The following is a 25406-nucleotide window of genomic DNA, read 5'->3' as shown; positions in this document are numbered from 1 at the left end:
TTGTAATGGAACGAGATTGATAGTTCAGACTGAGGAAACGTTCACGGTAAAGGCACGCTGCCCTTTCAGCTCCCATCGAAACATGGAGTTTGACTGGGATGGATGCAGAAAGATCATTTTCAAGAACGAAATTACAAATGGAAAGAGGAAAACTGGTTTGATAAGAGGGGCGCAAAGTGTTGAAATAAAAAAAAACTATGGATTGTTGGATAGTTTTGTTTTTAGCCTCCAGCATAATAAAAAAAAGAAAATAGACATTCAGTTTGTAAAATTGTTGTTATGTAATAAACAAAATAGTAACAGCAGCACAAGTAGAGAAGAGCCTTCCAGCCGTTGGCTATCAATGTAGGCATCGTTTTCGTTCCTTACAGAGATATAAAAACGTTACCTGAGTGTGAGAGGGTGCAAGGCCCTTCCGTCCATAGACTCCGATCAATGCGTTCTTCTGTACGGAGATGTTGAATTTCAGGAAGCGTGGCTGCTTCATACTTAGTTGGGAACGCCAGAAGACCCCTGGCGGGACGCTCTGGCCCGCCCTCTTCCCTATGTCAACCTGTCCGGTGTCGATGGAGTTGTTCTCCGGATGAAGCACGCTGGGTCTTCCTGGAGGACAGAAATACCCGACTCCACCCAGATTATTTAAAGCCTTTCAGAACCACAAATTCACCGTAAATCATTCATCGTAGAGTCGTTCGTGCCAACGCCTAAAAGCTTCAAACGCATCTGTGACGCAATCCGGTTTTTAGAGCATTCGATCTTTGATCTCTTGGATATCAGCGAATTCCGAATTCTATATTTTGTCTTCCACTGTAATCTTATCCAAGCAGGGACTTCACAATGAGAGTCATGTCTTTTCCAAATGAGCGATGACAAACCAAGGTAATGGCCCCCTGTGGTCCATGATGCACTGCTCACAAAAAAAAAAGAAAAGAAAAAGGGAACAGATATAATTGGCTTTTTATAAGACTCTAACAGGCCACCACTCCCATCTTTTCTCCAGTCTGGGTGACTCATAGAGTGAGGTTTCATCTCAGATAAGGCTTAAATGGAACTCGTCAGATTTGCCCAAGCAATAACAGCAAATCAAAAGACTTTAGCGAACAATGTCCTTAAAATGCGTCCTTATATTGCTGAAGATGAAGGGAAGGCGAGTTTTAACGAGTCATGGTCACACATAAAAGAGCTTTTACAAAAACGCTGCATTGTTCAGACATAAAGCCTGTGCAGGGTTTATGTCCTTGCTGTCTGAAGCTCGATTTAAGGAATACAAATGTCCACGGACTCCTTGTAACATAATGACGTGTCAAACATTCATCTTGTAAAAGATGCTCCAATGTTGGACCTGTGTTGTTTTGCTTGAGCCAATCCTTTCGTGGTTTGGACACCGCTGTGTTTTGCGTGTAATGAGGCCATCGCCCGTCATTTTAGCTTCAGCCAACAGGAAGACTGGAAGCCCAGCCTACCTCTGGGGAGAATGACGGCCGGCTATCGATTGCCTTTAAACAGTCCAAAACCTGCCATAGCTGAGTTTAACCAATGAGCCTTCACCTGGCCTACTCATATCAATTAATGTTTTCGTGGCGATGCATTCGAACTACCCAAATGGATTTGGTGACTCTTGCTGTAAAGGTGAGCCGATGCCTGCTTGTTATTGAACACAAAGCGGTCTGTGATTATGATTAGACGGTATAAAGTTGTCTGGAATGAGCCAATCAGCATTCGAGGAGGTGAAAGATCATAAATCAGTCTAAAGACCGAAGAGACGCCGAGAACCAAATATTCCAAACACTCATTCCTGAGTGCAAAGGGTTTGAAGTTTTGCCATTTGAACCAGAGCTTGATTGAGTTCATTCACATTTTGATGCCTTCAAAAGTTTTTTATTTATGTATATATTTTCAGTTTCATAACTAAACTAATTAATACAAAAAATAACCCTGATAGCACAGTGCATGTATTTGGTGAGCTCAAGAGGCGACGTAAATAACCTTGACTAAAAGAGATATGGAATATAAAAGGAATGCATATGGCAGCTGTAAATGTTAACTAGTGGTTTATGCAGATGGGAGTCTTCTACGGCCTCACCGTCAGCAGCCAGAACCGGCACCGTGCTCGAGTGAGTGGGCCCTATCTTTCCAACTCCTCCATTTTCAAACGCCGGCTGGTTGTCCAACTCTCGGAGCTGCCAATTGAGGCCAAACAGGTGCATTGCTGTGAAAAACACACCAGAAAAGAATCAACAACAACAACAACAACAAAAAAACTGTGTAGGATTCTAGAAACGGATAAACAAATCAAGTCATTTAAGGACAAAAGAGTTGCGGGAGAGCAGGCAAATGATTGATCCACTGCTGAGAGAAAAAAAACAGTTTAACTTCAGTTCAGTTCGCATTTCTTTGAGGCTGTTCTGCCCAAGGGTGGCGGCTTTTGTGCAACCGGCAGAGGCCAGACAAAGACATTCCAATCAATATTCAGGGAGCCTGTTGTTCTAGCATGTTTCTGTGGGGAGTTTTGTTCATTAAATGTGCCAAAGTGTCTCGGTGCAAACAGCGACCGCATCAAAGGCGACAGAGCCTTTGGTTTGAAACAAATCCTTCTCTTTGGGGAAGAGGACACTTAAACTCCCCAAGTCGAACACAATCCTGAAAGGACACGGGCGATGCAGCTGCTCGTGGGTGAGAGGGGCAGACGGAGAAAGAGATGGAACGCAAAAGACTTTTAAGTGTCAGGTAGTTTATTGAGACAAACAGCAGGAGGAGTGAGGGAGAGGGGAGATGCCTCAACACTCCTGTTGTTCTCTTACATAACTAAACTGCGTCTTGGCTTTCTTTCAGCCAGCCTCCATTACTGCCACAGCGCTGGATCCAACCAAACTGTGTTCTTGTTGTTCTGGGGTACTGCAGCGCTTCCGTGAGCACAGCACGAGGGCCAATCGCCTTCAAAGTCACCAGCCGGGGAGCATGCTGAGGAAGCATGTTGATTTCCAACCATTTGATCTGCGGGAGGAACCTCTCTCCAACGCCCTTCGCTTGCTTGGAAGATGGGCGTTGACTGCAGTAAATAACCGGAGAGGTGGATCTGGGGCCAGAGAGAATAGCAAATGTGAAGGAGACCGAAGGAGAGATGGAAAAGCGGACCGTGCATCAATCAGTATCAACTGGCGCGCGCTTTATTAAGAAATAAGGAATGTGTTTTAAACTTTCTGACATATATATATATATATTAGTCCGTAGATATGCAGCGCTGTCCTTGGTAGATGAAATTAACAGGTGTTCCATAGCCTTGAATTCCCAACATAATAAATCACATTGAAAGCTGAGTGAAAATGTTTCGCCGCCCAGTATATTTAAGCTGCATCGCCCTCTGTGTCAAATCCCATTCAAGTTGCTGGTGAAACAAACCAGCCATAGAAATGACTGCTGACTGGTCCATCAATATTTCTGACCTTTCTAAGCACTCTAAACGGAGCAATCTGACAGCGCCTTTTAGAGTTAAAACCTGCAAGAACTGTACACATCTGTTGTGCTTTAGGACATATTTGCCACATCGATCCGATTTCCTGAGTCCAGTTTAATGTTCTTTCCTCGTCTTCAACGAGAATCAGGTCTGTCTCAGGAATGTTGTGCAGCAGAACGTTTAAATGAATTCTATAAAAAGGTCTTTTTCATTTGTTCCCAGTTCAAACATACACAACATTCTCTTTGACCCCGTCAAACTTGAAAAAAAAAAATCTCGCTTTTAAACACCAACTCTTCCAAACCACCTTCTGTGTAAGCATTTCATTTCTCAGCTTAACACTTTTGTGGCTTTAAATTGAGAGACGGCTTCAGAAGCCCAGGAAAACACTGTGCGCCGAACTGGGTCACAAATTGTAAAGATGAACCGAGGACATGGAGCATTAATCTGAAGAGTGCTGCGCCTGAAAAGAAAAAAGACACCAGACTGTTCTGATAGAAAACAAGCATCGGCACAAAAAGTAGCAGTACCAATTGAACAGTCGGCTATCCATCCGTTGTCTAGATTAGAACCATTCATCCTTCGCAGGGTCAAAATGGAAATTATCCCACGTAACACCAGGATCTCTCCTGGATCACCACCCAAATGAAATAATCTGGTCCTTGTAACATTCCCAATATTTCCTGAAATTTTCATCAAGATTCATCTGAGTTATGTTGCTAACAGACAGACAAACGCTGGCAAAAACAGAACCTCCTTGGCGGAGGAGGTCCAATCAATTTACATGGCCAATAGCTGGAAGCAGGAATTGCTATGTCAACAAACGAGAGGCTTAATTTGTAGGTTTACGACATGGTTGAGCATTTCTAGACTGGAAAATGTGACGGAAGCCCTGCAGCAGATTCCCCTTCATGTTCCCGGGACTCTTGATTGTGTCGTTAATGGGAAAACCCGGTGCTAATTATACAGCAGGTGAGAGTTGTGTCTCTACTTGAAAGGCAAAAATAAATATGATAATTTAATGAAGCAATGGAAAACAGAAAGGAGTACAAAGCCTGTTAAAATATGTAGAAGACGTCATTCTGATGGCCTTTGTCGCCAAGCATAATTAGTTCATTTAGCAGAGAGCGAGCGAGAAGGCCCATCTGGACTAACAGCGTGCCAACAACAACTTGGAGCTCAACGGACTTAAAAGTGATTGAGCTAAACTGTGTTTTATGCTGGAACCTGCCTGCGCATCTCCCCAGAAATGTCCCAAGGGGACGCCTTGATATAAGCCTTCTAAAGCTCCGTGCATGCTAAGTCATTCCCGTTCTCCGGGAGAGCATCCCCAACAAACTCAAATGGAGGATTGGCCAGGACAAGGCTTGGATTTTGGTCCTGTGGTGGATGAATGAAACTTCAGGAACGACAGCATTTCCCAGTCCCCAAGGGATTTGTGGAATTCCTTTTTGGCATCAAATCACTAGCAGTCATCTCTCCCAACTTAATAGTCATTACTGGCGAGTGGAGCCACCCGTAGCATCCTCTCTCTTCTCATAATTGGCACAACCTTGTTAAAACCAGGAGTTCTCGCTGTGCCAATGGTTTCATGAGAGCGGCTCGCAAATAACCGAAAATGTAATTCCTCATTTTCTGAACAATTACATTTTCAGTCTTACAGAATAATTTTCTTCAGAAATTACACAACTAAGAAATGCGTTTTTACAAAGCAAATTTAAATAAGCGATGCTTCATTTAAAACACACTTTCAATTATTTTAAGATATCTGACCTTCACAGGTGAGTAATATTGGCTTATAAAGACTTTAAAAGGAAAAGCATCAGCCAGAAATAAGCATTTCTCCTGATTTGCTTTTTAAAAGCATTGTTATGTCTGCATCTGCGAGAAGGAACGGTAGGAGTTGTCGCAACAGGATGATAATTCATCTGGAAAAGAGACTATCAGCAGCGACAAGAACCAAAATAAGATGGAAAATATCAGCTTTTCTGATCTAGACAAAATAAACCATATTTTATCCATAAAAGAAAGAAAGAAGAAAGCACATCCTCGTCTCCTTATGAACGTTTTCATCAAACATGTCCAATGAGGACATTGTTCCCAGGGATGTTCCCTTTGAATGTCAAAAATGAAAACACCCTTTCTGCATTTAATCAAGCCATGAAAGCTGAACTTGATCCCGATTGGCTTGCATTGATCTCAAAAATTACCAAAATCCTTCCAGTTAGGCCGTTCGTGCGGAGTCGGCGCTGGAAAAACTGACCCCAACCGGTTTCCTTTTGAATTTGAATGTCAGTCTTTCGAGCTCAAGTTTAATGACGGTGCCGCCTTTTCTGATCAGGTTAGTTCCCCGTAAAAAAAAAAAAAAAAAGTTTTTCTTAAAAATCTCTCTGAATCTTGTGAGGCATATTCATCGTAACCTCAGCCACGGAACAAAACTAAAATCCAGTCATTTATGGTGGCCTCTTTTAAATAAACGCATGTTTTCCTGTGTTTTTCTTTCAGCTTCTAAGCTTGAAGGTGTTAAAGTGAACATTGTGGCTGTCACTGGATTTGGCAGGTAAATTGTTGGTGGAAGAAAGAGACCGGATGTGGTGAAAAGCACTCTCAGACACCTGAGGCAAGTGGCAGAGCACACACACACACACACACACACACACACACACACACACACACACACACACACACGCACACGCTGTGCCTTCTGGAATCAGTCCAAAATAACAATTTCCACACTTCTGGCAATGCTACACCCAAAAGATTGACAATGTTGTAAAATAATTTAATCTCCACGCAACTGTTAGAGACAACAGTCGAACAAATGAGTGTCTCTCCTCGGTTTCCCCGTGCAGACTGAGCAGATCACGAGCACATAAACAGCGACAGACAGAGGAGCAGCTAAGACGTACAAAAAAAAAAAAACACCTATTCATCCATCCTGATTTTATGTTGCAAAACCATGAACGACGAGTAGCAAAGCAGTTAAGCCAATAAACAGATTGTGAATATTGATATTGATGGAGAACATTTATGACCTCTACTCGGAGGGAGCTCTCCCCTCTCGATTCGCTAGTAAAACAGTAGTTATAGGAGCCTCCCAACAAGCCCGTATTTCTCCTTATACAACTGGCAACTGTGTCACATTTTCCCTGCCTCCAAGCCAGATGAATACTTAAATATCAGCTTGAGGAGAAAGGGGCGGGGGGGGGGGGGGGGGAGATTAAGGAGCTGGATGACAAAGGAGGGCACGGGGAGAGATGAATCTGCAGCAGGTTTATTGCTGTGGTCAAGATTCTAAAGGTTAGCAAGAAGTCAGCGTTGACACATGCTGTAAAAAAACAAAAAGATGCTGGAAAGCCTACTCATAGGGATTAATGTCCAAAGGAGAGGAAGAGGAAAGCTAAAAGTTTATCCTCCGAACTGAGATAAAAGCATTTCCTGTCTGACAGAATGAGCGAGTTCTGATTCCAGTAGACTAAAGGCCCGGTGGGCCGAGGTTTTCTTTAAAGTTGCTGTGTTTGGGGCCGTGTGCTTTGTTATAACAGTTCAGTTCCCCCAATTGTGTTTCATTTTGACGACGCCATCTGTTCTGGCCGTTTGAACCTCTCGGCCTGTGTTTTAACGGGACCTCCGGGGACATAAATTGGCTGTAGTTCAGTGAACTGGGGATCAGAAATGATGATGCAAAGCCCCGCTGTCAAAGGGGGACAAACAGTGGGGCTTTGCTCAAAAGTGCACTGGTGCCATGCGTGAACATGACTGAGCGCTTCGTCAGGCAGGCGGAATCGTATCGGGACATCTGCAATTTTTTGGAAAAAGGAAAAGGCTGTGAACTAGAAATACTCCTGATGGAGATCAAACTTCACACAGATTAGAAAAGCATGGCGGCTTCATTTAGCCGTGCAGCTTGTCTTTCATTGGTTCCGTTTGACCGAACGGCGTTTATAAAGATTGTTCAATGTCAGCGCGGATAATGAAGCCTTCTCTCCCTTGAACCGACAGAAATACGTCGCCCCTGGCACAAAAACCACTGGTTTCCATTCACGGGGAGACAGCTTGAGCCACACCGCCACCTCTTAAAGACTCCATGCTTAGTTAATTCCGCCTGGCTATTCGGTTGAAATGAACCTAATTAAGATGTAAACACTCCATTCCATCAGCATCAAAGCGCCACCGCCGAGACGGAGCATAAGATATTCCGATGATTTTTTGTTTTTTCTTTTGATTGCCCCTCCAGAGGAAAAGTAAATGTTCTGATCGAAGCTCTCAGGCAGTGAAAGCGTTCAGCCTGGAATATCTGGCGTTGTTAGCATTTAATAGACAAGATTTTACCGAATGAACAACCTTTACCCGTGACAACCTTTCACGACCTTCCAGGTGGAATAATACAGGGCGATTTAAACTGGTACCATGAATCCAGTGTCACCTGCACGTTTGAAGGACATGTGTCGTTAAAAGGATGGAGGTAATGCGGCCTTGAAGTGCAGAGGCTAATGGATTCTAAGACGTACAGAATAATAAGGTTAGGAAAAGAGACATAAGCAGTCACGCGCCGTCTTTTCGGATCCAGATGAAGACTCCTTCACAGGAACTCTGGTTCTTCACAAACACATTGCCGGTCGTGATGTGAAGACTTTCAGGTCTGAATGCTGACCATTAAAATGGCAGTTTATGGAATTGACATTTTCATTTTTAGAGCTCTTTTAATTTCCCCCATTGTTGGAACCCTTCAATGCATTGGTCTGGTAATGAAACACCAGAGGACTGCCTTGTAATAAACAGTGACTGGGATCGGAATGGGTTTCATGGTTCTGCCTGGCTGTCTGTCACAATTCCATCCCACAACATAAGCAAAAGACTAAATAGTTTTTGATTAAAACATTCCACACACAACAATCCAATACTGAAATGCTGCATTTGTACAATTCAGGGACTTCTGTCATCTTTATTTTTCCGTATCCATGGTTACACTTCGATCTGAAGCTCATTCTGTTTGTTGGTTTTTCATTCTCTGTATTTTTATTTTTTCCCCAAAAAATATTTTTGCAACCACAAACTAATGCTGGAGCAATTATTTTTGCAATTTACCAGTAGGTAGTACTTTTATCACTTGTATGTTTTCGTTTCCGTGGTTACAAGTTAAATGTGAGTTAATCCTGTGAGTGGGATGTCTTTCAGATGAGGGATTGAGCAGAGTAACACAAAAAAAATGTTCATCATAAAACGGCTTAAAATGTTTTTGGAATATTACAATTTCATTTATTTAAAATTTAACTTCTCAGAAAGAAAAATTATAAATAACAGAGCTCAATAACTTCTGAGTAATATTTCACAGCATTGCATCCTATTTTTCTCACACTATAAAGGCTGACTATGGAAATGTGGACAAAACTAACTGGTGCATTTACTCTTATTGATACCATCGCCTTTATAATTTCCCATTATCTATCATGTCTCCTTCTTCTATCCTTTTAAATATTTATGCGATGCAATCTGTGCATAATCAAACTTGAATGCACTTGCAGGCTGATCTTAAGCTTACCTATGCAATAGCAGAGAATGATGGTTAGAACCACAGCTATCCCCACAGCAATCATGGCGGTGCATTTCCAGGAGCAATGCTTAGGCGACTTCTTGAACTTGAAAGCCCCTCTGGACAGGCTGTGTCTCGGCAAAGGGCGCGCTGGTGTTGAGTAAACCGTCCCCGTTGCCATGGTGTAACCGGGGGCTGCTGCACCAAAGAAAGGTGTTGTTCCTGTGCCCGTTTTAAAAAGAAAATGCCTGAAAAGAGGGAAAATAATATTAAATTATGCAAAATATTGTACAAATAAATATCAAATGAGAGAAAGATTGATAAAATGCAAATGTCCAAAAAGTAGTTTAATACCAGGTAAAGTATATCTTAAAGCAGTAGTAACTCCCATGTGGACTAGACTGCAAGAGAAAATGGGTTATATTGAGTCACATCCTGACATTGGAAAAGGTGAACAAAAAGGACCTCATAAAAACAATCATGTCCCACTTGCTCTTTTACAACTGGTCCTTCACTAATAGCCTATTATACCTGGGTAATTAAGAGGGTTTAATCAAATGGACTACAGACTGATCGTCCCATTAACTTTTAAACCCCATGTGAAAAGCGCTTAAGTAAATGAATTAAGCCTAGTTGCCACTCATGTCACTACTTGGAGATTAATACCAAAAATATATCCCCCCAGGCTTAGAGGGATGGACAGTGAAAAGGGATGAATTGACCATGCAATGCAAATTCTCTTCCAGCTCAGAAAAAGTGTAATTCATCCTTTTTTTTAAGCTACAACACCTTCTGCTTTAAAAAAAAGAAAAGAAAAAAGGATAACTTCAAGTCTTCAAAGGGAATACTGAAGGAGTTGAGCAGAATGTTTCCCATTAATAATATAATATAAAATAAATAAAACAAGTTGCCGAATGATGTCTTGTATTTTAGTTAAGGGGCTCCTTGACATTCTCAAATAAAATTCGGTCCTGCCTGGTGGGAGTGGAGAACATATTTTGTTTGTTCGGACAAGAAAAGAGAAAACGAAAAAGATGGAATTTGTTAGGAATTTTTCATAACTGTTCTGAGAAATGGCGATATTAAAATTCATAGAAAAATGAATGTACTATGCATTCGTGTTTGAAGTTACACAGCGATATACACTTTAGGTCGTACATCTGCTGCACTGTGGCGCACCGCCACAGTCGTTTCTTTTCAACTGAACCAATTAGGGGTTAAGTGCTTTGCTCAGGGGAACCTTAACATAGTATAAATAAAGTAGGGCGAGTGCTGCACGGTCACATCCAGGTTTACGCTCCTGCAATCTGCTTTTACTAACACAACAGCTAAAAGCGCTCTCCGGAAGAGACAAGGTCAAGGGGTTAAAGTGACATTTAGTAAATAATCGAGCATTAAAATAAAGACTGTCAGGACAGAAGTAAACAAGCGCCTCTAAAATGCACTTATTTAATATAGAAAATGTCACTTTAAAGCAACCTGGAAGGTCCAAAAAGACTGAACTATCAAAGACGAGGGGCCGGAGAAAGTGGTCTGTATCGTACAATGCTTTTCTGTCTTCTGTAGACCCAAGGAGGAGTTGGTTGCCATGGAAACCACTGATTTAAATACATCGATAAGCTGATAAAGCTGTGTTTGCTTAGAAATCTTTAGTGTGGTATCTGTGATGTCTCCATGTAAGTTTTGTGGAGACTTTTCTAATCCTGACTGGGAATCAGTACTAAAGAGTTTGAAAGCGGCTAATTGGGTGCACAATCTGAGGCTGAGTAGTTAAGGACGGAACGTCTAACTAATCAGAGGACTGATTGGGGGAAAATGATTATTTGATAGGAGTGGTGGCCTTAGGGGTGCCATAAATGCACAGAGACTGAACCGTTTTGTGCTTTCAGTGGAGCCTGGTCCAAGTTAAGGCGTATTTGTTTCAGAAATGCCGCATTATGAACCCACAGCGTAACGCAGCGCTTATATTTCAGCCGTGCTGCTGATATTTCAGGTGCCTCCTACCTCCTATGAGGGTTTCTCTGTGCCGAAACCTCTCCTGATCAATTCCTGACTAGAAGAACAAATGTCAGGTTTTGATGGTCTGGCTCCTTCACGCCTTGATTGACACCTGCGCCAGACAGACAGGGATTCCTTTTCAAAGGTTACCGTGCATCACTGGGGGGGAATGACAATACATCCTGTCCTCCGTAACCGCGGGACGATCAGACTGCAATCTGGAACGATCTGTCCTGTTGCCGAGGCAGGAGCAGCCACATGCAGTTGGGTAGGAATTGAGGTCAAAATTGGCACGAGGTTGGTGGGGGTGAAACGACGCCGCTATATGGGGAGGTGTAAATGATGCAATCGGAGTCAGACAGGAAAGGACAAGCTTCGTGTGAGTTCACGTGTCTGCTCTCTATTACCGGGAGGTAACCGCCCATTGCAAATGATGATATAGAGACATTTTTTCCGTAAATAAAGGTCTCAGATTGCTCAATATTAGACTGAATTGTCAACTCGTTACGCTCCGTTTCCATCTTCAGTCTGGCGTGGCCTCCACTATAACCGATTTACAGTTTCCCAAATCACCTAAACGTATGTAACGTCCTTCCGGGGTGATGAAGCCATGCAGAAACACCGGGTCATTTGCTTTTGTGTAGAGTGAAGTAAAGGAAACCGAGATGTCTGGCGATACTGAGGAGAAACGGTGGAAGTAGCAGTCAGATCGGCGGAGCCGTCTCGAGCCAAGACAGTTTATCTAAAGCTGATGGGGCCACACCGGTAGCACTGTAATACATACACAATTAAAAACAGTGAAAAAGACTATTTTAATGCATGTCCCAACATTTATTTGCACAGTTTAGTGAAATGAACCAACTGAACGCCGCTGTAATAAAGGTCCGGCTTGCTGTGGGTGGTTTAACGTTGTAGAATAAGCTATATTTATTGCGTTATTTATTCCTTTTTCTTTATGTGAGTGTGTAGACTGGGGGCGGTGCGAGTTGTCAGAATCTGTGCATCAGTGACATTCCAACAACTTCCTGTCCAGGACATGAATTCCCACTTATGTTTAAATTAAGGCTGTCGATCGTGGCTTGTTTGTATTTATTTTTTTCATGCCGGCCTTTCTTTTTCTTAAAGAGGGGCCTGAAGGCATCTAAAGATGAAACGGCGTTGAACATGATTAACAAACAGCAGACGAGTGTAAACGTCTGCCGCCATACACACTGGATGACCGGCTGAAATTGATTACGGCGAGTGTGATGCAACAAGCCACATTACTATGCTAATCCAGCCAGCCCCGGCGATAGCAATGTGGCGTTCCTTGTGAGAGAGCGAGGAAAACACACAAAGGAAGTGTGAGCGGGAGGGGAAGAGAGAGCAAATGAATGGCTGTGCTTCAGTGTGATCTCGCCGTGTTTCTGTGCACGCCAGGCCGTCCCATTGAGAAAGCTTTGCAACGCGAAAAGCAGAAGCCTCTCCCTCTGCTCTCACAACATTGCTTGTCATCGGGGTGACATTTGAAAACATCCTCATAGAGGACAAAAGAGAGGGTGGATTGATCTGAGGCTCAGCGCCGGCTGGGGAGAGAGAGAGAGAGAGAGAGAGAGAGAAAGATGCAAATCAGTCCTTTGCATGTGTAATCTGTCTATTAGTCCCTGTCCAAAGTTAGCATTAGCATTTCAAGGTGACGAGCCTTGTAAGACATTAAGTCGTTTTAATGTCTTACAGATGTGACAGATGCTGCGGAGGTTCCTCGCCAGGCTCGCTGCCATCGCGTCGACCCTGATCACCGCCTGCTTCCTCGCTATGGGCTGGGCGGGGGGGCCCCCTGCTAGGTCCGCACCTGCATGATGGCTCTTTTGGCTTAAGAGAGATCAGAGCGGCGCCGTCTCGAGTCCCTTCCTCCGAGTGCTCACACTGTTTGCACATGGATGTCCTCCTATCGAATGAGTTTGATTACATTTGATTAGGGCTCAGCTCCTGTGTCGACGTGTTTAACGTGGTCTTAGGAGTCGAACGTTAAGCCGGAGACACTCCGGCAGCTTCATCAACGGCGAGTTCATCTACTGCCACGATTTCAGCCGTCACAGACTCCAACTGTAAAATGTGATGACAGCTCCTACGAATTTTTATTGAGATGACTCATCCTGATTTATTTTCTCTTCATGATTTGTTTTATTTTTTTCTGTAACCAGCAAAGATAATCCAGGACATTTGCAGCAGCAGTTTATACTGTACCCCAAAATGAAAAAATAAAAACTAAATGTCTAAAATAATGCGGGAATCGCTGTGGAAATGGATGCTTGGCACGAAAGATGTTGGCAAAATACATGAACAGGAAAACACACTAGAAAAATAAAAAGCGTGGCTTGAGGATTACCACTTTGTCGACACTACCATCCACTTTGGCAGCGAACCAACAAGCACTAAAAGATCCTTTCAATTCCAAAAGGCTAGTTGGCTGGTGTCTTACACATGACTAATCAGTCCTGGTGTGATCCTGACACCGAGGCTTGTGTACAAAAATAAAAATGTTCAATTTTCCTCCTCTGATCTGAGGCATGACTGTCTGACTCATCATTGGCATGTGCATCCCACGGAAACAGCCATGCACAGACACTTATAATACGACTTAGGTTGCATTTGATTCAAATTTTCACCCACCAGATTAAAAATGTAACAAGTGTTTCCAAAAGAATGTACAGACACCGTACAACGTGACCAGCTCGGATCCGAGACATCATTTCATTTTGCCATAGAATCCGTCTGGTACGTGAATCCGATGAGGATTGACAGTAAATTTAAAACCGGCGAGGTGTGGTTGAGCAAGCCTTCAAAATGCTCACGCTAAAGCATCGTAATGAGGACTCCTGCTGAATCTCATTGCAGGTAAGTGAAAAAAGAAATGCTGACGTGCGCTCTTGGGGACATGCATATGAAACAGCAGACGCTCTTATCGTCTTATCGAGAGGAGCACTCCTTGATGCCTCAGATGTGACAAAAGTGCACATTTTGTATGCTTTTCTAGACAAATTGAATTGTTGCTCAAGAATAATTACTTTCAGTAATTACCCCAGTTTGCGCAATGGGCTCCGAAGCAATTCATTTCATAGTTAAGTTATTATTATATTATATTATTATTACTATTATTATTCTAATTGTAAAAAAAGAAGAAAAAAAAGTCTGAACAAAACCTTGGCAATTGAGCCGAGCGGCAGGCATGAACTCGGATAGACAGTAAACGAATTAGAGCCAGCTTGGTGGTCATACAGCAGAACGGCAGCTGGAGTGGAACATTTAGGGTTTTAAAATGCAACTGGACTGCAGGAATTTATAAACGACATTATTTCCATCCTAATATGAGACACACATGCTATAAATGCAGCCACGCTACTGACATGAACGAGCTGCCTGACCAAAGCGAAGACCAGGATGAGATTATTCAATCCGAATTCATCTATTAACCTTCATTGCAATGCCTATATTTCTATTTGCCTAAAGTGTGAAGCTAGTATTTGCTGCCGTGTTTTTTCATGTGATCAGCACTTCTCATTAAGTTTATGTTTCAGACCATGAGAGATTCCTCAGAATTGGCATCCTTTGTATAAATGTTTCTACATCCCGCTTTTGGTTTAATCCCAGCAGTAAATTCACAACTGTCAATGTTTGACTTGCATCTTTTTTTTTTTTTCTGAACCGTTAAACGCTTCATTTGTCTGATGCAAACATTTAAACTCGAGTCAATGAGCCCGAACCAAACATGATGTCTTAACACGACTTCAATATTATGATCCGGGCAAGCTCAGTCATTCGCCGTCGAATGACGAGCGCTGGTTCCAGTAGCAGGCACTGAGTGCACCACTCTGCATATTGAAAAGAGCGCCGAAAGCTACAGCGCAGCGCTAGTTAGGAAGTCAAAGTAGCATGTCCTTTGAAGACAAACACTTTTATGGGAGGTTACGCAGCATAATGAATTGCTGCTAATTGCTTGCAAAAGTAGTTAATGCTGTCAATTGAGTACTTTATTTTCAAGGAGGTCATGTCACAGACAATACATCAAACAAGATCATAGCACTGATTTATAGCCGACATTTTTTCAATCAACTGCCTTGTTCGGAATAATTTACTGTCTGCATATGTGGCCAAATCTACTCTGAGTGCACGAGAAGTAAAGTTCATGCTAGTGTTGAGGACTCAAAGGAAATGTCCCTGCGGGGCACCGTAAACATCCATCCGTTTTTGTCCACTTTTCCACTTTGTGGGTCATGGGAGTTGCTTATCCCAGCTTGCTATGGGCAAGAGGCGGGGTACACCTCGGACGTGTCGCCAGTGCATCGCAGGGCCACACAACCACACGCACACACTACGGACAATTTGCGGTAATCAATTCACCTAAATTGCATGTTTTTGGAGGTGGGAGGAAACCCGAGAAAACCCACACAGACAATGGGAGAACGTAAAAACTCCGGACAGACTCGAACCCGGTACCTTCTTGCTGTGAGGCGAAGGCGCTAACCACTACACCGCTGTGCCGCCCACATTTAAATGAGGAAAACTAAATTCTATATGTTTATTTTTCCCAACTTGGTGGTTTTCCGGACACGTACAATTACGTGGTGGACCTTTTTCCTTTTTTGACCCCCTCTGTTCCCACCCACTGAGACACACTTGATTTAGAGTCCACCTGCGGTGATAGTGATTTATGCCTCGCCTGATGATAGGTGTGCACACATTGTTTGGTCGATAGGGCCAATGGCAGCTCAAGGTCATGGCGTGGTTGGCATTCAATCACCGCATCGTCCTTAGAACGAGAAACTGTCGCTGCGTATCCGATTGATTCGATCAGATCATAAGAGTTTGTTGCTTCACGCTGCCACGGATGAAACTCAGACTTTCTCTTCATCTGCACCTGAGAGAGGATCCGGCGCGCCAGGAAAACATCAGGCTCCCACACAATCGTCTGCTCAAGGCCATTCCTGAGTCAGGGCACAACGTACCAGCCTTCATTAACCGGGATAGTTTCAGCGCCCTTATTAAGATAGATGTAACTGACATCTCGGGAGGAAACTTTGCAAATGCTTTTATGATGAAGTAGAACTTCGCACTGAAAATCACCCAGAGTTCCAAAATCCTGCCAAAAAACAAACATCAAAAATATCACTTAAGTTATAGCCTCTTCAATTTGAGCTGGCATTTTATATTTGCATAGTTTACATACTGCAAGTAATCCTGCTTGCTTCCTCTCAGGGTAGATCTACTTAATTTACTAAGCAGTAAGTTCATGGCAAAACCTAAACGTGACATTATTCTCAGGAGAAGCGAAACAGTGTCTGTATTTATTAAGCTCAGTGGGGAACAAATTATGCCATGTATAATCTGAGCACGATCATTCACCCTGATGAGATGCAGTCTCTTCAAAAAAAACAAGAATATTCAAAAACCAAACAAATAAAAACACAATGAACCGGTCCTTTTATTACTGGTTGTTTGGGGAGGATTTAGATGACCAGTTCCCAGCACTGCTTCTCGGGGAGACAGGAATAAATGTCACTGCTGAAGTTTATTATGTGAGATGTAATATTGAAGTTCATCCCGCCCAGACGAGCGACACTTAATGTTTAAAAAAAAAAAAAAAAAACCTTTGATGATCATACAAATGATGAAGGTGCCATCAAGCCACAAAAGCACAAACATAAATACGAGCCTGATAATTCGCGTTTGTGATTGCCCACTCGCTGCTGACTGAATGAGTCACGTCGAAGACCAACTGTCAGTTTTACGACTGTGAACTAATACGGGATGCCTCGAAAACACATTAACAGGCCAGTGGATTAAAGGCACGGCAGAATTCAGGGAGTCTAAAAATGAGGCAAACAAGCTATCAAATTAAAATGGGAAAATAAAGCAACTGCTTCCGTGCTTGAGTTTCAAATGTAACATTGTGTAAAAGTCAGATGCAGGGCAAGTTGTAAAACTGAATGTAAAAAGACATTAAAAGCACTTTCAAGCAGAAACCTCGTTGCTTTGTTTGATTTGAAATCCTTCTGTTTTCCCAGCCGGTGAAAACGGCTTTATAATAAAACGCCTGGGTTGCAATGTAGGTCACTGCGGTCCACTCACCTGCTCTCCAACGCCACATTGCTGCCCAGGACCCAGCTGTCCTGCAGCTGGACGCATTCCGCCGTACTCTGCAATTCGGCCGCCAGGCCGGCTGAGGGCGGCGGGCTCGGGCTCCTCCGATTGGCCAGTGAGCCGCGGTTCAAGGACGTGATGGATGGATGCGTCTTGTGCGGAGGTGGGGCTGGTGGGAGAGGAGGCGGGCCTTGCTGACTGGATAGGTGGTCACCTAGAGTGAAGCAGACAGAGAATCATCAGGTATATCCATCTGTGTGTGTGTTTAATAATAGCTGCAGAATCAAAATTTGAAATAATCTGTTTTGCCAATTATAATTCCGAGCGAAGGGAACCGCATTGCTGGGAGACGGCAGGTGGATCTGCCTCGTATGACGGCCACCTAACAGACCACAGAAAGGAAAATACAACCAAGAGCAAGACATTAAAATGAGATGCAACCACTGCAAAAAGAAAGAAAATAAGCGCCGCTTTTATGGCGACGCACATAATAACGGTTGCAAAACGCCACACGGCTAACAGTTGGGTTCTCTTAAACAGAAGGTCACTTAGAGAGGCAGCTGTTCTTTTATGGGCGCTTAACGCAATGTTTCACGTTTGATTACAGCCAGAGAAGACTCTCAAATAACTAATGACCAGAACATCCATTAGAGCTCTGAGAGAACAGGTTTTCCAATTTCACACAAAGCTGTGTAATTGGCCCCCAGAATGGCATGTGGTGATTATCTATCCATCTTCCCTGTTTAAAAAGGTAAAAACCCACAGTGCTGACAATTCTGATCTGCTCCAATGAGCCCCAAATGGGTATCGTCTTTCTTGCCTCACAAAGGCTTTGAGAAGATAGCCAAAGCTGGGGGAGTTGTGTCTTTTAGGAGCTGTTGTTTTTGCGTTGACAGCAAGAATTTTTATAAAGCCTGCAGGAGTTGAATTGAGAAGCGTATGAATACCGGGGCATCAGTTCCGGTGCATGATTTAACCTTTTCTCTGTCGGCAAAGCTTAAAGACCTTGGCAGAGTTGGAACCTCGGATCAAACTCGGCGCAATTATTTTTACCTGAAAAAAAGAAAAAAAATACTTTATTGAAAGGATGCTAGTCATTTTATTTTGAAAAGACATTTTAATGGCCATGCAACTTTTGTCCTTGTGCATTTGCTTCGGTTTTTCAGTATGTCCTTCTGCGCATCAAGGAAACAGTTACATACAAGCAAACCAGCCTCGTATTCGGTTCCGCAGCTCTAAGGGGGAACATTCAGGGCCGGGACATCAAGAGAGCTTCGAGGTCAAAACCGTTCTATTCTCTCATATTCATTTAATAGCAGATTTCTAAGGGAGTGCCTCTGTAATCCTACAATAAGAAAGGGAAAACGAGGGAGGGAGAGGGAATGAAAGGTGAACGGCACAGGGCTGAATCAGAGCTACAGCAGCGGGCCGGTCTGACATTAATTAATGCCTGATTAGAGTTTGATCAATCAAATTAAATTTGATTCCCTCATCACAAGCCACCTTGTTCAAAGTTAATTCAGAATCCGGACACATGCATTACCTGTGATCTAATAGAATATATATATATACACTGTATATATATATATATATGACTTTGTGGAAATGAATGCATGACACCTCACTTATCTCCTGGGCTAAACTGTGAGCCCTATTAGAACATCTCTAAGTAGGTTAATAGAAACGTGGATCATCCACCAAGACTGGTTTTACTTCACCTCTGGGCCTCATTCCGCTGTGTGAGCCCAAATCAGCCACTTTGCTTTGCAGCATTTTCCATATAATCGGCACACACTATTGCTACAGCACAATGTCAATGAGGGGCATCGTAAAATGATGCAACATGGGGGTAAGTAGAATGTTAATCAGGGAGGATTATTTTTGGACATAAAAATGTTTGACGGGGGGTGATTTACAAAAAAAAAAAAGGGAAACACAATGATGTCCATTTCATGTACCGGCAATTACATTAACAAGATGTCGGTTAAAATCGCTGCAGCGTCCAATAACTGACATGTTGTTTCGTAAAAAGCACACGCGAGCTGCTGTATCCGTCCTATTATCTCACCGACACACGCCACCGTGAATTCTAGCAAACAATCAGACCTCCAATTAGGCGTTACAAATAAAGATACATGACAGACGCTGCACAAATCAGCATCCATTTATCTTCATGTCCACTTATTGATCTATTGGCATGCAGTGCAAGTCAACGTCTTGATTGCCCTTGTTCACTTTGCAAGCTGCTCTGCTGCAGCATTGAAAACAGAATACAGTACAGAAACCACAGCAGTAAAAGCCCACATAGGTGTGTATGTATAATATACATATACCACATAAATATATATACGTCTGATCTGCTGAAGGTAGAGTTGGTGTGCTAAAAATGAGAAAAACCAAAATCCCAACATTTTCATCTTCATCCTCGGAGATTTAGCTTTGCAGGCAGCAGCCGGTTCGCTTTATGTGTGTTAGCCTTGAAAGGTGTTATTTTCACTTCTTTTTTTTTGCTTCGTCTTTTATAAGTTTAGCTGCTAAACTACTTCCAGCATATGACACCTGAGTAGGAAGCAACAGCTGTGAGAAATAATCCATAATAGTTTCTCCGTCGCCTTTTGGTTCATTAAATATGACCCTGCACCTCCGACTAAAGAGCACACACACTTCCTCAGCGTGGCATTTAACTGCACAGCCCCTTTAAAACAACGTACTCTTTGAACCACTTCGATATGAAACCACCATGTGGGTTTTTTTTTTTTACTTCAATCAGCATTTATTTGCGTTACAGCTCGACTGTATTCTCTCTTTGTGAGGTCAAGATCAAATTTAAATGGAGACTTGTAAAGTATTGCTCCGCGTGCGAACCAACCAATCACGTGTTGACTTTAAATGTCACATGTTTTCTCAATTCTCCTGCACATATTGTAATCTCTTAGCGGTGTTACATTCTGCAGCGGCCTCCAAATTGGAGGTTTTGCTTTGACTCCCAGCGATAACCTCGGGGTGATTCTGTGCAACTGTGCAAACTGCAGTGTTGGAGCTTCCAAAGCCACCGGGACACACCGCGCTAAAATTCGGAATTCTATGGATTAGATAATCCGCTTTCCTGGCGCGTGTTTGATGGTGTGTTTTAAAAACTGCACATTGAACAATGTGACTTTAAGGGAGCTTGGCATTGTCTTCTATTTAGAAGACGCAGGGAATTAAGCTGGCCTTTAAAGTGCAGGCGCGGTGACTGGGAAGGCAGATGAAACAGCTGCGGTTTATGCCGTTGGCTTTAAGATCAGATCAAGACGGATGCCTCTCTTGCATAATTCCTCAACGTCGGCTTGTCATCATCTCCATCAGCAACATGCTTTAAAGGACCTTTGTGATTAATACTGCATTCCAGTCCTGAAATGCCAGACTCATTCCCTTCGTAACGATGCTCGCATATATCAATCAAACGATGCTTTACGAGGCCTTGGTATTTGTCGAGAAACACCTCCCGCGTTGCTGCTTTTAACACTTTGTGTAATTAGTCAATGTTCTGACCTCTGGAAAAGGTCTTTAAGAAAGGAACTGACGCTACAATATGTACTTAGAAAACAACTTATTAGTGCACGATATTCAACAGCTTCGGGTTTGTCCATGTCAAGGACTCCGTCGCGTTTCAATAACTGCGTCAGACGCCATCACTGTCTGCGAGTGAGTTCACATTTCAGCGCAATTTCCTTGAGCTTTTCGACGCCACTCCTTGACACTGAGATTATGTTTAGCTCGTTTAGGATTCAATGATGCTGGCTGCTTTGAAAATATCTTTTTTTGATGAAAGCATTGACAAGCCATGAGCACTGTGCATAATGTTCCAACACTGAGTCGGGACACAATTAAAAGGCGTTTTGCACTCACGAAGCCTGGCGAGCTCGGTGAAAGCCTTTTCATATTCATTGCGTAAGTACCGCAAAAAGGCCTTGTGCCATTTCACTCTCCATTAAGAGGCTGATTCAACTGCTAATGGAATTGAAAGGGCATTTGCTTTGACTAGCTTGCCCTTCGCCAATAGGAAAATTGCAGTATGTGTGAATCGTAAGAATTCCATCAAAATAGATCCCAGAGGTCATAGCTTCGTTACCGCGGTAATGGTATTTGTGTTTGCTTAAATCATCGCATTTAAGGAATCCTTACCTCTAACGCAAAGTTTTACTTTCACAAACTCAGAATGACATTAAAAAGAGAGGCCTCCGACACATTTTATATGAAAGGAATAACGCACGGATTCGGTGATAAACCTCGCCATTTGGATGTTTATGTATGTCAAAGCGATAAATTCATTTTCAAAGCCTGTTTTTTTATTGGCTCGAGCAGACCTATAGAAAACCTGGTAGAAAGCAATATTCTTTAGTTGAGGAAGAGACGGCAGCGTCTCCCTGTTGGAAGGGTTGGGAGGGTCGGGGGGGTTTGGTGGAACAACCTTGCACTAAATGAGTTCAGGGAATTTACCTAAGTTTGATCTTGCGTTCTTTGTAGGAAAAAAATATCAAAGTCATATTTTCTAACAGGGTACAATCAACGCTGGTGCTGTCTCGCCCACTCGCCCAAATTTCCGTGATCAAAGACTGAAATGACTTTTAAGCTCTTTATTTCTCTGCAAGGGGACTGAGACGTAACAGTATATCCAGGATTACATAATCACTGTAAAGAGACAAAATTAAATAAATATACTTTTACACTATAGCAGAATTCATCAGACTGTATTCCACAGAAACATAAACTGGCCGTGGCACGCTACTGACGACTGTATGCCGCATGATACAGGAGATTTTCTTTGGCAGGGAAGGTTAGTCATTATGCTAGTTTGTATTTGTATTTATTTTTTAAAATAAAACCCTTGGAACTTTCTGGAGCCATATCTAACACTCATGTAATTGGCTTATGCTTTAGCTCCCCCGAGCACGGTCTGGATTTTTGGAAAGTCAGCCTTTTATTTTACTGTCCCAAATTGTAATGATAAGACCAGGACAATTTAAAATCAAGGTCCTGCTTCAATGAGCGAATGCTTTAATGAATTTTCTTTACTCGCTTTCTGTGTTTTCTCCTAATTATATTTAACTTGCTCCTACACAGATGTACGTGAAAAGTACGCTCCTGTCTCTCTATATATCTTTTTTTACATTTAGAATTAATATGCTTCCAAATTTCAATTCATCGAAGACACACTGACTGAGCAGTTTCACATTGCTGTTTGTGCATCTTTACATCTCCCAGCTATTGCTACAGATGGCAGATCATCATACAGATGATGACTGCTTAGCAGTTCTTTCCGACAGCTCTCTGGTTACATAGCAATTACACTCCTTCGCAAAAGCTGCTTTGACAATTAGGCCGCTGACAAAACACTCAGTCGTATTTATTCATGTGGACAGTTTTAGGTTGTCCAGAGAGAGTCTGTTCACACATAGGTAAAAATGCTATAGCCTCTGAGTTCGGTGCACGACAATCCGTCCCTGCAGCCGAATACTGCCATTATTTCCATCACTGTATTTTCTGAAAGCTAGTTCTCACTATTCTGGCAGACATTTAAACTTAATTCGTATTCACAGAGCCATGAACTCTATCACCAACACCACAAGTTAATTTTGCATAGAACACAACAGGCATCCGCTTTAAATGTGCAAACTCCATGGCTTTAAATGGTCCAGAAAAGTAAATGTTTTGCCTTATATTTAATGGGTGTTGCAGGCATCACATTCTAAAACCTTCCTGACTTACAAAGTGACATTTATGTCGCTGTGAAAACAGCTTTTCCGCTTAACAAAGGAACGTGCAAAATGCCAAACACAACAAACCATATTAACGGAAGGCGAGTGGAAATACAGTTTCATTAAAGAAAAGGAAACAAGCAGATTTTAGAATGCTACAAGAACATTTGAGGATTTCTAATTTGGAGACTGACAAACATCTTCGGACAGAACAATGAGCTGTGAGCACGACATCGAACGAGAGTGGCCTAAAGTTTTTATTGTCGCAAGAAATAGTTGATGACAATTTCACAATTTTTTCAATTTCATGAAAAGCACTTAAAATATGGCATGATTTTTGCAATCCCAGCCTCCCATTGGCTTCAAATCATTGCTCGGCCTGTTTTCTTACAACCTTTGATGTACGAGTGCAATTGCAAAAAACCACTTCTTCCCGTCAGTGTATCCGTCCTCCTTCGTCTTTGAAAAACTCAGAAGGCTGCAGTGTCTAATGTTCTATAAAACACACAAACAGCCAACAAGGAAGTAGAACGCAGAGACACTGGAGAGACGTACTGTCAACCCAATGCGCCTCGGCTCAGCACTTTGCTGCACATCGGATATGAAGAGCTGTTTGGCATTCTGTTAAAAAGAGGTTGTTCCACCTCACTCTTGTGCCTGTTTGAACCGGACTAGCCTGGAGAGCAGTCATTCAATCCTTCCAAATTTGAATTGGCATAGAAGGCACGATCTTTACCAGCAGCCCGACACCTCGGATAGCACGCTTTTTGAAATTCTAAAGATTGCGGAAGGACTTTCAGCTACTTGGGGAACAAAATGTTCACTTCCCTGTCTAAAGCGGGATAGATTTTAATTAGCAGTTGCATGAAACTTGTGTACCCGGGAAAACTCTTCATGTGCCTCCCCATTCATTTACAGCTCACTTCCCCAATCACTTGAGAAAATGGCTGCAGGAAAAAACAAACCACTCACGGCTGTAGTGGCACAGTCTTTTCCAATGGCTGCCATAATTGCATTTCCTGTGCAAATCGTTCAATTTTGGAGGGGGGCACGACAGAAAGGAAACAGTATCCATGTCAGAATGGGAAGGCCCATCCTGTCCTGCTTAATTGTTAGCACATTAGCACAGATGACCAATTTTCCCTTCTACTGTGAGAAAACTCGGGGAGACGGAGATTTACACAGCGCTTATCTTTCACAGCACATTGAATAAACACATGGCACTGTGAAACCGAGGAGGTTGATGTTTCTATAAATTGCTTTTCTATGAGGAAAGAATGCTTCTGCTGAGTCCATCCAACTATTCTGAACCCACACGGTCCCATTACAACAGATGTAAATATCAACACGCACAAGAGCAATTCATTAAGACGTCGGCTATGAAACAAAATCCAAGTGAATGGTTTCGGATCTTAATTAATTGATATTCAACAACTAGGTGATTGCAAGGCAGTCTACAAGTGTGATAAGATATCTTTATTATTACAACGAATGACTTGTTTTTGGTGATTGATTGGAAGGATGATTATTTTCCTCAATTAACCCCCAGTTCAAATCAGCCAATCAATTATTTATGAGACAAAAAGGAAAGCACCAGTTCTCATCTTAAATACCTGACATTAAAAGGAGGATAGTTCAGTCCATCTGATAATTGGCCACAGGCAAAAGCATTAGCATGCTTGTAGACTTGTCTGTTTAGTCAGGTCTTCCTAAAGTTCTTTTTTTTGTGTGTTAGCTTTTCACCTTCACATATTTTGTGAAAAGCTGGTTTGGAGGTGCATCCTGTACAAGAAAGCACCAGTTATTCACATGTCGGGCGATTTGCAGCTTAAATGTCTCTCAGATGTGAATCAGTTAGGTCTGAAGTAGCCGTCAGCTCCACACAACAAAGATCACAAACTTTTCAACAGGCTTAACATCTTAAAGCTAATAAATACACTTCACAAATTAGATATAGACTCATAATTTATAACAGCGAGTTTCTTTTATCTGATGATAAATGAACAAACTCCACTGAACTTCTCCACGTACTTCTCCGAGCCAAAAATGTCTTTGCAATGTCTGGCTCCCGATTTGGAGCGAAAGCACACAGGCTGAAAATCCCTCTGCTTTCCAAAGAGCTTTTCCTGAGGCCAAGGCTATGAATTGAAACCCCCACTGTTGCATTACTTGGCTACAGAGCAGAGCACAGGAAGAGAATAATAATAGGTTGAATTATGGGTCATTCCTGTCCTGCTCACCAGCCAGTGCATTATAGCGGCAAGGGAGGAGGGGTCATGCTGAAGATGTCAATATACAGTACTCACGGGATAAACAATAAAGTTTGTGTTTGTGTTGTGTTGGGATGTGAAATCCATACACGTGCACGTAACACACACACACACACTCTGAGGCTTGTTGAGAAAATCCTTCCAGCACAACTTTTGTTTTTGGATTTTCTATCAGAACCCCCCCCCCCCCCACCCCCCGTACTAAGATGTAACCTGCGTACCCTCTGAGGCTCGGTGCACGCTCAATCAGCAACACAACATAGCCCTCGGGTCTTTGGCGAGGTTACCGT

The 25406-nt window shown here is 42.6% G+C and overlaps 1 protein-coding gene across 1 annotated transcript in view; it reads right to left on the bottom strand.

Moving 5' to 3' along the window:
- Positions 1–25406, bottom strand: part of si:dkey-237h12.3 (teneurin-3) — a 109067-nt gene that overhangs the window by 50609 nt on the left and 33052 nt on the right. The window contains exons 3-6 of the mRNA XM_068740550.1: positions 17094–17319; positions 8997–9235; positions 2084–2209; positions 389–603 (exon numbers count right to left, since the gene is read on the bottom strand). Coding sequence (XP_068596651.1) covers positions 389–603; positions 2084–2209; positions 8997–9235; positions 17094–17319 — 806 coding nt within the window. The remainder of the gene's footprint in view (positions 1–388; positions 604–2083; positions 2210–8996; positions 9236–17093; positions 17320–25406) is intronic.

Source organism: Brachionichthys hirsutus, chromosome 6 (genome assembly GCF_040956055.1).
Source record: "Brachionichthys hirsutus isolate HB-005 chromosome 6, CSIRO-AGI_Bhir_v1, whole genome shotgun sequence".
NCBI classification, from domain to species: domain Eukaryota; kingdom Metazoa; phylum Chordata; class Actinopteri; order Lophiiformes; family Brachionichthyidae; genus Brachionichthys; species Brachionichthys hirsutus.
This window is presented reverse-complemented; position numbering and strand designations above follow the sequence as displayed.